The following is a 14,338-nucleotide window of genomic DNA, read 5'->3' on the forward strand; positions in this document are numbered from 1 at the left end:
CAACTTGTTTTAGCATGTGGGCTTGCAGGCAGCATGAAAGCACCAAATTAACTAGAGAGATTGCTACTTTAGGTTACGTAAGTTAAAACACTGCATGTACAATACAATGAACACTATGCAAAAATAATAATAAAAAAACCCTCTTAAAATTCATGTTTTTGGCCATGAAATCCACAATGTTGCTCACAGACAGATGCAGCTTCCCCTGTGAGCGCAGGAAAGACATGTGACATGATGGCAGCACTTCTCTGAGTGACACTGTTACAACTAACCTGGTGTTACAACACTCCCTAGTCTCCCCTACATTTTTGTGCAGCTCATGTTGGGTTCTATTCCTTCAGCTCGCCGAAGTAATAGTGATCTGATGCAGTGCCCTCTGTACTCTGCAGCCCTGCTTTAGTAATGCTCAGATGACTTGACACAAACACAGGGAAGCATCTCTACCAACCTACCGCAGGTGAGTCGTAACACCTGTGACTTTGGAGCTTTCGTGCATAATTTCTCGGTTAACACCCATCTGATTGCACGAAAGCAGCAACAACTTGAGGAACTGTGAGCAAAGAAAACGACACGTCAAGTAGAAATGGTGTAAAGACGAGGGGCTGTAAATGTAGAGTCTTTAACGTGCAGTGCACACGTGCCCCGGTACAGAAAATCCACTTCACAGACACTGTCAATTTCCAAGAAATCTAGCTGAAACGGCTCGGGACAATAGTCTCAGTCGGATCATAAAAATTTCCGAGAGCATCACTGAAATGACGGCGCAGAAACCACGTGTTTACGTAATGGAAAGCCAATCTTTCAATTTAACCCCTCCTCCCTGTCTATTTCTAACAGAGGTCCGACGGAGAGGAAATTCATGCAAATGTTTTTATAGGCGCACCGCACTTTTGGAGATGCCAGTGGCGTGGTGCTGAGAAAGGCTGGAGGAAAATACCCCACGAAGGGAAGAAACGCACACTTCAGGAATCGCGGACACACACCAAGAAACCCAAGCCTGGCTTTAACAGGAACGTTGCAGCGTGTGGGACTATAAGAGATGAAAACTGAGGTTGGTGTTATCTGACCTCGCCAAGCAAGCTGGTGTATAGGAGAGACGAATTGGACTTGATCCGGCAATGTGGTGTTTTGTTGGGGCTATCATTGCAGCAGTCTGTGCATAGGATGCATCCTCCCTTGGCTTTTGATGCTGTGCAGATCCACCCTCCTCTCCTCAGAGTGATGAACTAATAGGCAATGATTTTCTCCTCGGAAACCCACCGTGTTTTACTGTTTTCACGTTAGTTGTGTTTGTTTACTGGCGGCCCGTCTCCTCCCGGTGCGACACATGCAATTTATAGAGTATATTTTCTATTATCGACTAGTTGAGGAGGCATCCTTTATACGCCAGAAGAAGAAAACACACCGTTATTACGAAGTCTGACAGATGCTGAATATTTTGCCACGTGAATGAAAACGCATAGGACTTGGATATACCTATTTTTCTATGATACAATTGGTAGCCTTGTCCTGGAGAACTGATCCAATTGTGTTATTATGCAACCGCAAGGATCTCATCTATATCTGGGTGTTTAAGCCACTGGATTGCTCTTCGCCCAAATCAATGTGGTTTCTTTGGAACATTTTCAGCAAAGGAACGCATATGCTGCAGTGTCTTTGTGGCAAGAGTCTTAAGAAAAACAAGAACCCAAGTGGTAAGCTCATCACCATTATGCCTACTCCTCCGTTTCGCTGTGAACCGGCGTTGTGCGTGCGTGAGTGTGAGACAGTGTGTGTGTGTGTGTGTGTGTGTGTGTGTGTGTGTGTGTGTGTGGATCTGCGTTATTCGTTTGTTTGTTGTAATGGTGATAGATCTGCAATCATATTTATGCAGCGAGTGGATCATGCAGTGGCGCTGGGAGGGGGAACAACTTATTCTGTGCAGCTACTATCGGCGAGCCCAGGTTTGGGGACGCGCAGCGCACAGACACACACAAAAAGCCCCCCCTGCATCACCACCACGGCACCATGATCTCCTAACTTTTTAAATAGCGCTCACACACACACACACGCACACACACGGGGCTAGATGTTTTTTTTTTTTTTTCCAGTGGATCAAATCCACGCACAGTTCTTCTGTCCAACGTGATTCCTCCTAACCAGATTATTCCATCCTCGGGTTTACTGCAGCAGCATTTCCCCCCTCTGCAACACCACTTCTCGATTAAATGGGCTACTCACTGTGTTTCAGCCAGCCGGAGGAGACAGACTATTCTTTCATGTCTATCTCTCGGCTGTTGCAGCAGGCCAGTGTTCATCATGCGGGCCTTGCGAAATATGATTTTTATACGAGCAGCGCTTGAGTTGATTTTGTGTTGAAGAAGCCAGAGGCAGCTGAGGTGCGAACAGGGCATGTTAGACAGGAACCGGGCGCCACTGCACTAATGCAAATACTGCACTTGAGCAGTCGACATTGTTTGGATTCAGACTCTGGACTTTTTTTTTTCTCTCTCTCTCTGGAATAGAAACCTATAAGCCCTGCTGCCTTCCGTGTCACGCCAATAGTTTATATTCTGCACCTATTTAAAGGTAACAATGCAGAGCTTCACTGAGCCCAGAATGTTTATTTCAACAGGCTGTTGTAGGTATGAAAGAAAAGCCCCAGTTGGACAGCATGTAGTGCGGGCTACTTGTTACCTCATGTTGTGGGTTTGGAGATGATGTGCTCAGCAGCAGTACAGTTCCTCGACACTGCAACTGCAGCATAGTAGATCATCATACTGTAGCGGGACTATTTTGCCTTGCTGACACTGCAGGAGCAGCGACAAAAACATTGTCTACTATCAACAACAAACACCCTTTATTTATTTTTTATATATCATTCTCTTTCCAGCAGAGGTTAGTCTAGTTTGGTTTTCACACTTCAGATGAGTGTCAAACCAGCATAGCCTCCATTTGTGCCTTTCACCCAGCAATTATAATGTTTTCATTTTGCTAAAACTAACATAAGTAGCTGTTTTACTAAGACATGAGTTTGCTACACAACCTTAACTTTGAAAACACTTACCACTGATTTGGAGACGTCTGTAGATTGTTCCAAGACTGTTGTAAACATGGGATGCTAAAATATTCAGAGGGCTACACATTTTTTTTCTTAAAGACAAGTCAGCTACACAAGGTAAACTTTGGAAAAACCTCACAGATCATTTGAAAACATCTACCACTCATTTGCACACATATCTAGATTCTTCCAATACTCTTCTAAACATCGGAGACAAAGATATTCAGAGGTCTGCACAATAACCATTAGCCTTTTGTGCCTTTCGTGTAGCAATCATAATTTTTCCATTTAACAACTTCGGGAAAACCTTGCAGATCGTTTCAAAACAGTTTCCACTAATTTGTAGACAATAATCTAGATCCTTTCAAGACTTCTAAACATCAGGGACAAGAGTACTTAGAGGGCTGCACAATAAATATGCTTAATGTAGGTTGGTTTTTATAGTTTGGATGGGTGTCAAGCCATGGTTAGCCTCAGTTTGTGGCTATCACGTAGCAATTATCATATTTCCAGTCAGCTAAAGGCAACATTAACCTTGCAGGTGGGTTGAAAACACTTACCACTCATTTGTAGACAAGTCTAGATTCTTCCAAGACTATTCTGAACACCAGGGACAGTTTAATAAAGATGGTTCTATATGACCTAAATAAGCAAACAAGTCCATCCACCTGAAGCTTGGCTAAACAGCTGGTCTGCCACTGGATCATATTGCTTTGAACACATCGGAAGTTCTGTCTCTAGGGGTCTTCCTCACATTAAAACAATAACAAAAGAGACATAGTTTGATGATGTTGTGAAGAGATGTAGGATCAGGATAGATGCTTTCTTTGTTGTTAAACAACCACCATAGTTGATGTAAATCTATCTGAAGTAACTCAGGCAGAAGTCATGTTCACAGACTAGGCGATGTATTAAACATCATGTTATGTTCATGAAAGTTATAGCAACTAGCGGCTAGTAGGAAACACACCATTACCTTAACAGGTTGGGTGTGATCCTTGTTGGAAACATTTAGGACGGATAGACGTTTTGATGGAGAAACAGTTACATATTATAGCTTTGAAGAGGAGCACTGTGGTTTGGAAAGAGTTGGATTTTATTGTTGTATAGTTCCAGATGTTTAAAGGACTCTTGAATCTGGGGGAAAAAAGCTGTAGGGAGAGTTGCATTACAACCTGTGAGTTTTTTCAGACTTTGGCTTGTACTTCTTTTTGCAAAAACTGGACAGCGCAGCAATGTAAATGAATCTGTGCTAAGGGTTTGAAATGTAAAAATGCTGATTATGTGAAAGGCACAATCTGGGGCTCAGCCTCAGTAGGCTCTGGGGTGATAACTGACTGATTGCTGCTCAGTGGAAAAGCCACAGCAAGACACTTATTTCCCTAACTGGTGCTCAACACCATGCAGCCAATCGATCAAAGCTGAGACTCACTGTCAGGTGTCTGAGATTTGAAGCCATGTGCCGTTCAATGTGAGAGTTACCCACCTTTTACCTTGTGGGGGCTCACTATCGAATTATCATAAACTGATGGTGTGGGCACAATCATCAGTGTTTGTGCTGAAGCAGCAGATAGAGCCAGTAGTTTGCTGGGAAATGAAATAGGCCAAGATGCAGACTGTGTCAGTGGGGTGCAGTTCTGTTTGTTATGACTAGAAACTGCTAACTCATTGAATGTACACAGTCAAACAAATCACACAACAGATTAGTTTCAGCTACAGAGGTGCCTTAAACAACCTTAGAGGATTTTCTTGTACTTTTGGCGTAGTAGGACAGCGAATCCTCTGTGTGGCCCTCTGTCAGCAGAGGCAGGTGTTTCCAGTGTAGTGCTCACTAGGCCCGAGCTGCAAAGGCCTAGATATAGAGCTCCAGCTCTTTGGCTGTATTTTTAGTAACACAACATAACTCAGTGAGAACACAGAGAGATTAAGCCAACCAGGCTGTATCAATAAGACCGTCGGCACAGAAACATGTCTAACGTTGTTATCTGTATCTTTTTCCAAACATAAAAACTAAAAGTAAACTCAGCCTTACTTACCATACATCATCAGTGCTTCTGAAGAGGTTAAAAGCAGAGTGTCAGTTCTTTAAGTGCCTTCTGCTCCAGCAGATGGCATTGTTTTTTTTCCTGTTCAGGGTTAATATTTACCTGTCAGGGGCAAAGTGGGGAAGAGATCTTTTGGTATTTTGTGTCTGTATACGTAGTAGTCATATCTATGCGGAGAGTTTGTCTACAGGTCCCTGTGATTTTGTGTTTCTGTATTTTCAGTAGCTGAAAGTGCGATGGGAACAAAAATTCCCTACAAAAACAATTTAGGACCTCAGAGCTGAAGTCTTAGCTCGATCAGAGCTACCATCATTGACTGGAAGTAGGGCTATACAGTATGATATTGTCAGAGACTTGCTCTCCAACATAATCAGATTTAAAGTATGGCTTGATGATGAGATGATTTCAACAGTCATGCTAGGGTTTTTTTGAATAGATTCTCAACGTCATGACCAGGGATCAAAATATGCCGGAGCTATTGGGAGCTTGTCTCCCCTGAAAGAGACATGAGCTCTCCTGAAACCCTCATTTGAGAAATTTAGGAGGAGCTCTGACATATCTTAAATTTTGGTGCCTCTGATTTTTAACTGCGATCGGGAACTCTGTACGTCACTCATCCCAGCAAAATTCCCCAGCCTTTTTAGCAGCCACAGTTTTCTCCCTTGGAGACTGAAATTTGGCATGGAGGTCAAGTTTCTGTGTGTGAAGGTGTGTGTGATTGTTTTCATGCTAACTGGCTAAAATAAGGCAAGGCAATGGGAGTGGCCTATCACAGAAAGGTGCATAACTGCCAAATGGAGACTCGCACAAGAGTTAGTGGAAAGGGTTGATCATGAGTCAAATGACAACTATTGTTCATGCCAACTAGCAAAAAGTGTGCATGGAAGTGGGACTGGCCTGTAACAAAAGGCATATAACTTCTAAATGAATTCACGTAACAGGACCAATTTCATAGACTCAGTCATAGACTCTTGTGGGAGGCATCATTTCACTCATCAGAGTTCCTTTATGCCCCACCCCTACACTTTAACCACACCCTGCACTGTTTCTTGTAGACTCTTGTGGGAGGCATCATTGATCTCAGCAGAGAGTTCATATTTCAGTGGTGCCAATTAGTCCCACCCCATATACTTTAGCCATAATTCATGAACCGATGGTCATAGAACATTGCAGCAGGCATCACTGGACTTTGCAAAGAGTTCATTTTTCTATTGGTGTGACTTCGTCCCATTCCATATACTTAGTCCATGGAGGTATATGGTTGTGTGTGTGTGTCCATGTGTATATTTGTGTGTGTGTGTGAATGCATGTACATGTAGATGCTTGCATATAGAGTATATGTGTTGCAATAGCTGGTTGCAGCGGTTGCTAATTTGTGCTTGCTCTGGTCTAAATTTATATTTTCCTTTATATTCCTGAAATAGACAACAAGCAATACATTATTATAATTAAGTTAAATACTTGTCAACATGTGTGTTTATTCAAGCATAGTAATTTTTGTCTAATAAACAGAATACTGTCTGTTCTTGCTGTGGTCAACCATGCATTCAGCCACACTCAACGCACATTACCCCCATATGTTGGCCCTCATGCAAATATGTGAATTAGGGTTTGTAAAACAGTAGTAACATATGTTGCCAAAATATTTTCTTTTTTTCCAGGTTAGATATTTTCTGTTTGAATTTAGATGTATTAATAGTATATTTTTGCAAGAAGGATGGGCACATTCATCTATGTGCACAGTACACTCCCTACCCCAGAAAAATTATTACTACCCCAAAAGCCACAGTTTAATTTGAACGGTCACGACAGACACGTCAACCAAGAATAAAATATTTCACCTCTTGATCTGTCTGTGTGGAGTTGTTCGCCAATCCATTCGCTCTGTTATTATCTTTAAAGTTTGCCTGCATCCCTTTCAGTTTCCCTCACGTTGTGGAATTCATTTGCTTCTCAATCTACAGAAAGGGGGAAGTACATATTCACTCTTGTTTCAAACCCAGCAGTAATGCATTCGTCTCAGCTGTTTTGTTGTAAAAATAAGGTAGATATATACAGACAGCATGGATTAATAAATGCACTGTTTCCGTGTAGCTTAATGAACAGTGCATGGCATTGACATTACATGGTTCTAACTAAGCATTTCATCCACTCTGTAGAAGCTGTCACTTCTACTGCATGAGGCTTTGGATAAGATAATCCACCAAGAGATGGGCCAAGCTGGGTCAAAGTTCTAGCACAGTACTTTACTACTCACTTTCCTAGTCCATTGAATACATGAATACATGTTCACTTTTAGCCTTTTAGTCTCGCTATGCTTTTGTAGTCACGGACCAGTATTTTTTCAGCCATGTCACTGGTTTCTAGCAAAGTTCTTTGTTTATCTATAGTAGCCTGTCTTTAGGGTTGATGGTCTGGTACAACTGGCATTAATGGCTAACCCTTAATGTTCACTCTTGTCATGGGTGTGTGTCAGAAGGAACTTACTTCATTAAGTCAATTAAGTAACGAACTAGCTGAGTGGAAACGATGGAGATACACCCTGAAGCCTGTGTAGCATTCATGATTGTGCAAATGACCACAGTTGTCATCTTATAACTTTTTTTTAATCATTGAGTGGATCATGAGGCTATGATGAACTACAGTGGCCTAATGAGGACATTTGGTGATAAACGTTAGAGGACAAAGTTACGTCATGAGCTGCCATATGTAATAGAGGCAGATAGTTGATGGGTTACTCACTGACATTTCTTGGGCTTTGTAGTTTCATTGAACTCTGTAAACGTGGAAGACGCAAAGCCGGGTTGCTGAAAGAACAGCAGTGCAGTGGATGTGTGAAGTCAGTAGGTGGCTTCCTCAGAGTAGCGCAGCAGCGGGTCATTGACAGCAGAGTGACAGTACAGGTCACAGAACACCCAGGCATCCACGTGAGGATGGTTCATAGCATATCAAGTGAAACTCAACTCTATTGTGTGTGACAGAGCCAGGAGGCCGAACCGAAGCTTCAGCGCTGTAATGCTATTGCTCTTGTTTGCTCCTTGGGTATGCTGGAGCTTTAACCCAAAGCTCTAGCTTGACCTCACCCTCATGCAACTGTGACCCAAGATAATGTATTTGAGTCTCTGACATGGCCAACCATAGTGACAACTGGAAGACTACAACCTTACAGGGATAATATTACCAGGGGACCTCATGTGATTTAAAAATTACCCCCCACCATGTCTGTGCTTTGAGTGGCACATTCACGTGGGAGAGGCAAAGTCTGTATTTTACTCAAATTTATGGACATTATCCCCTGGATATGATGTCAAGACCCTTATCATCCCATCATATCTTCAATGTTTCAGATGCAGAGTGTCTGTTCTTCAGCAGATGCATTAATAATCTAGTTTAGAGTTGTTTTGTCCACTTTCCGCATGTCTTACAAGCATAAACACATAGTTGCAATGGACCTGCTTTGTCACCATCACTCATTTTAAACATCAATATAGCCGATTTCACAGCACAGCTGTTCACTGCTATTCAACACATTATGAGCCATGATCAGATTTCAAATTTGTTTAGATTAAAGGGAAACTTTGGCACTTTTCATATAAATGTCCAGTCAGTGTTGATGGTAAATGTAGTTAATTGAAGCAATGCATTCTTCAGAGTGTGCTATATTGTCAGAGAGAACTGAGATCTAATGCTGCAAAATCTGTTGTTCTTCCTGCATCCAGTGATGTCACTGGCTGTAAGGAAGAACTACTTTTAGCTTGGATTTGTAGTGTTCGACCCTGGGTATCCAGGGGGCGTGCTGGATGAGTATTTATGTCACCCAATGCTGTTATGGCCAGAAAAGTGATAGCTACAACTAATGGTGGTGATAACACAGCAACATGGGTGTGGGTATCAAAAGCTCCCCAGCAATGCATCCTGGCACTTGTAGACACAGCTGCATTGCTCCACAACAAGGAGAACTCAGTTTTCTCTGCCAGTATTTTATGCACTGAGGAATTTATGGCTTCAATTTACTACATTTACCATCAACACCAATTGGACATTAATGTGAAAAGTGCCAAATTTTGGCAGGTCCCCAGGTAATACTAGGGCTGTCACATTATGTTTTTTTCCCCTCACAATCATTGCATAGTGTTAATGCTATCAGTCAAATTCACCTTTACTTTTGTTTATTGTGTTTTTGTGGAGAGAGAGTCTGTAACCATAACTGTACAAAAGCATACAAAAAGTGCAATTGCACTTATTGGATAGTGAAAATGTGTGTGTGTGGGAGGCGTTTGAGAATTTATTTAAGAGTATACAATATGTTTATGAGGCACTGGATCATTTACAGGATATTATCATATGTGTATTATTAGATAGATAGATAATGTAGATATTAAGAGTCCCAAGCAAATAGGGCTTATAAAGTTGTACCAGTACTAAAAGCTAAAATGTTTTTGATTTTGGTCTTGTTAAATCTATGGATGTGAATTTATTATTTCTCATAAAATCATAAAAGCGATGAATAAGAATAAACAAAAGGCACTTGTTTGGACAATGACAACAATTTTCCTTTAAAGACAGTGTATGATCATAAATTATAGTTGACAGGTTCATGACCAAGCCTGTTAATACCTTTTTAAAGAATGATTGTGTCAGCACACTGAATGACCCCTTGATAAGGTGCATGTTCATGTGTCTAGATGCTGTTTTCTGTCATATCAAGTTTATGAATTTTTCAGTGTAAAATATTCCTTTTACTCTGCACTATTCTTCGCTGAGCAGAGGCTTTCATAGTGTAATCTGAAATTACATATTCATTTTAATAACTCAGATTATGCTGCTGGTGTCTTTTCTCCATCTAATTCTCACCTCAGAGCAAGAGCAATAATAATTTCAAATTCTGCTTTATTCCAAATCATGCCTGTTTGAGAATTTAAAAGGGGCCAGGATTTTTATATGGTTAAAAGATGCCTGATTCATTTGTGTTACATACCCACGCTAGTTTAGTTTGTGGTAACAAAGAAAGGCAGTGTAATTAAAGGGGATGGGTGAGATTCAAACAAGAACTCCTACAATTAGAATAACAGCAGGGTTGACTAAAAATATCCTCCTCCAACTACCATGGCATGTTGCTAGGTTTCATACAAAAACATTGCTGCAAGTTTGTAAATGGCTGAACTGCAATAATTTTTCTGATCATATACATGGATTTTGCAGGCCATGGCACAGCAAGATAAAAAACAAACATGTATTACAGTTGCAAAGTTTAGCAAATGCTCCCACATTAAAGGGCCAGTCTAAAAACAGTGCTTCTCCTATCTAACTGTGTATTGATGAACCTTTTTGTTTCTGTTTTGCAGCTTCTTGCGAACCTTGAGGTTGTCAAGAACTCAGAAATGCTGTGATTCTTGTCATGCTTTCGGCATCATGTGGATAGAGTGGTGAAGTCGCGTGTAGCTGCAGTGGTTATGTCACAGGTCAACAAGAAACACCGTTTCACTCTCATCTTTTTGGGCGTGATAATGGCAGCGGCATCATCAGTTTCCACAGTGAATTAATTTGGGCTGTCTCTGTCCTGCTCTTGAGAAATATGACCTGCAGGGTTGATGAGATTCAAGTTCCTGGCTACCATTCTACCTCCCTCTGAGAGACAATCAAGTTTACATACAAATCAGCACAGATGAGAGGGCAAATGTGTGTATACAATGTTTATATAGAGAAATATGGAAAAAGGGAAGCAAGAGGAGAAAGTGGGCCATAGAAAAGACGGATTAATGTCTCCAGAAAAATAAATCTGAATTTACATGAAGCATCTCCCGGGATGCTCTGGGTACTTCCCAGATGCTCCCATTTGTGTCAGTGAAAGGGACGGTGAGACATGTGGACACTGGCCACTGGATCTGCAGGGGGATGGTTTCACAGGTTGTAAGTTTAGCAGCTCTCTGTTCCCTCAAGGCTAGGCCTGATGTAAGTTCACTTGAAATGGATCATTTCTCTTATTGGTACTGGGATAACATGTTTGGTTTGTCTGATATATTTACAACTGACCCTTCCCTATTTGCTCCATACTCAGTTGAGCAAGCTCGGTACCTGGTGGATCCTCCGCCAACGTTTCTTTTTGTTTCCTGTATGTAGATATACTACATACTACACTAGTCTACACTGAAAAATAAACAAAGTTCTGAAGACTGTTAAAAGATGGTGCTGGGGACCTGTAAAAGATCTAATTTTAGCAAAATGCTAGCTAAAGAGCTAGCTAAAACTTGATATAGATTAGCTTGCTGGTTAACTAACATTTTGTCAGCAGAACAAAACACTATCCAACAAGTTAGCTAATGGTTGACGTTAGCTAGTGTTTTGCTCTTTTCCCCCAGGAACATCTTTTACCCTTTTCAGCAAAAACTTTCTAAAAACACCTACCTATATTGCTCAGCATCAAACAGCAGACAGACACAGTTAGCGACTAGCTAGCTGGACACCAAAGCTAAAGGGAGAGTGAATGATAGAAGTCGCTCAAATCCCAACTCCAAATTGAATGCCAGAGGTGGGACCACATCTTTGTTTTGCAAGTCACATGTAAGTCCCAAGTGTTTGCAAGTTCTGAGTCAAGACAGGCAAATCCAGAGTTCAAAGTCCCAAATCAAGATTGACAAGTCCCAAGTGCCAACTCCTAAACTAGGAGTTTTACATCCTAAACAAGTCATAATATGCTCTTCACCAAATGTAATGCAATTTTTCTTGTTCAAGAAATGAAGGGAAATTGATTGATTAGTGGCATTAGATCTGTGACTCGATTCTGGCTCGAAGACAAGTCATGTGATTTGAGTCCACATCTCTGTAATGCTAACATATGCTAATGTTATTCACTATATTCCGGATGTGTAATGATGAACTCTTTGCTAATTAGTTTGCCATATCAATTTGAAAATGTGAAGTGTCAGTGTTGTGTGAAGCGATAGTTTTACAGCAAAGACTAACATCATCACTTTACAGCCTGTCTTTGAAGGGCATGTATAGTCTTTAAAGTCAACTTAACATGTCAGCTCATGTGGTCAGTCATTCTAATGGCTTGGATATCAGATAATAACACAATGAAATTGTTGGTCTTTCCAAATGGAGGCAAAGCACAGAGGATGGATTTGTGTTTCTAGCTAATGGTGCAAGAAAACTACCTTTATTATAACTTGCTCTTAGTAGATTGAAGACATTAATAGTAACATTGTATTTGTGACTAAACTATGGTAGTCCTGGTAGCCAAACGTTTTAAAAAGATTATGTCTTCCCTTGGTAGACCGTCTAATGTGTCTTTCCTTTTCTGAAAACAGCAAAACAAAAACAAAAACAACTGAAGCTAAAAGCATGACATTTCTGTTTTAGTGTATGATACTCTCAGTTTTAGGTACGTAACTTTAGCACATTGAAACCTGATATATTTGTTGTTATCTTGTGAAATGCCAAACAAAAATCCCCAGAAAGAACCACAAGTAGAATGTGAATGCGAAGATTAGTTGATTGCTTTGTGATTTGAGTCATAGATACAGTTTGCTGCCTGTGGTGTGAAAGGTTGCTGTGAGCAACATCATGTGGCTGAAGAGAAGCACAATGTGATTACTGTGAATGATGCTGATTTAGCAAATTAGGCAGCTTTCTGAAGAAGTGCTTTATATGTATTTTTTTTATTAAGCTGTCTACATACCATATGCAAAGCATAATCAAAGCAGTCACACTGGAAAACTTCTCATAAGAGACGTTCAAAAGCATTTGTTACCTCCTTTCTATAGCTTATGAAGAAAGCTTTTTTTCTATGGCTGTTTTTGAGTTATGCTTGACACAGAGGGATGGAATTAGTCATTTGTGGATTGGTTCTGGCATAGTCCTGACAGATTTGATACCATTGTCCTCTGACGTCACACACATTCAACCACTTCCTGGCTTTCATTACCATTTGAAAGTGTTATACAATGTGGCAGCAGAGGCATAAGCTAATTCTAAAAAATATTACACACATATGGGACACATTTCTATAAGAAAAACGCATTGGATGCAATCAAGCTTGTAATATGGGCTGACATCAACATTAACTGTCCTGCTGAGCTTCCCACCTTGAGTGTGACATGAAGGAAATGGACGAAGTGTGAACATGGTGAATGAGTGATATGTTGAGAGTAATTACAGTGAATTGCACAAACACTGTTGATGTGTGCTTATGACATATGCCTACAGGTGAGCTTGCCCTCAGCTCCCCCACCGCCACACTCTTTTCAAATCTTCTTGTGCAAACAAGAGAGGGACGGGAAAGAACGTTGAGTGATGGACTTGTCAGATGAAGTACTTATCTATGTCAGAACATGAACTATGTCAAAACAGTGTTTTTAGAAAGTTGTTATAAACTAGTTAGCTACCAGTTTAGTGGATGGAAACTGACACCTAGCTAGTCAGTTCAAGTTAGCCTATTTGTTGAACATTGCTCTTCAGTAGCTGCTCATTACTCATTCAGAGTTTAGAGCAAAAGTTATGTACGTGTTTCACTAACCCATACATAGGCTTAACTGAAAGACGCAGCCCCTTGCTGCTGCATTGCAAACTGACACAGCAGTCATGACTAATATTATCCTACAGGTCCCATCTGCCTGTCTCACACTTTTTATCTATGACTGTCCTTTATTTAGCAGCTGTATGTAAAGTCCGTGACTGTGTAAACCTGCTCTGTATGAATGGATATCAAACTACAGACCGACAGACACAGATATCAGCATTAGCAAGCATGCTACTAACATTACAGCAACTGATACAGTTTGTGAGACACAGGACACACAAGACTTTTTCTTCAACTGGTTTGAGCCTAATCAGCTCTGGCAAACCAAATATTGCTAGCTAACATAAAACATCACTACTGATGCACTAGAGGGACACACCACAGACATCAGATTTAAAAACTCAGGTATGCTGTTAAATACAGATCAATTTTCCTGGCTGTCATAGGCATTATTAGAACATATTTGACAAAGATTTGAATGTAACAGATGTTAATATGTAAAAGCTTCAGATGTTTTGCCAAGATCAATATCTTATCTCAAGACAAAAGAAATTGTATTAAAATGGCTTGAAACACATTTTTAGGTCACTATGACTGAAAACAGCCATGTGTTAAAACAACGCAATGGGGCAGCGTTGGTGGGGTTGTGTTGCTTCAGGCACGAGTGAGACAATGAAATTCAAACCAGGAAGTCCAGTTTGAGCACCAGATCCAGAAATTTGAAGGATTATC

The 14,338-nt window shown here is 40.8% G+C and overlaps 1 protein-coding gene across 1 annotated transcript in view; it reads left to right on the forward strand.

Moving 5' to 3' along the window:
- Positions 1 to 836: 836 nt before the first annotated feature.
- fgf14 (fibroblast growth factor 14) overlaps positions 837 to 14,338 on the forward strand; it is a 144,207-nt gene continuing 130,705 nt past the window's right edge. The window contains exon 1 of the mRNA XM_084724863.1: positions 837 to 1,694. Within this exon, the coding sequence (XP_084580989.1) occupies positions 1,487 to 1,694 (208 nt within the window). The 5' untranslated portion in view covers positions 837 to 1,486. The remainder of the gene's footprint in view (positions 1,695 to 14,338) is intronic.

This window comes from Lutjanus erythropterus, chromosome 8, assembly GCF_056507025.1.
Source record: "Lutjanus erythropterus isolate fLutEry1 chromosome 8, fLutEry1.hap2, whole genome shotgun sequence".
Classification (NCBI taxonomy): Eukaryota; Metazoa; Chordata; class Actinopteri; order Lutjaniformes; family Lutjanidae; genus Lutjanus; species Lutjanus erythropterus.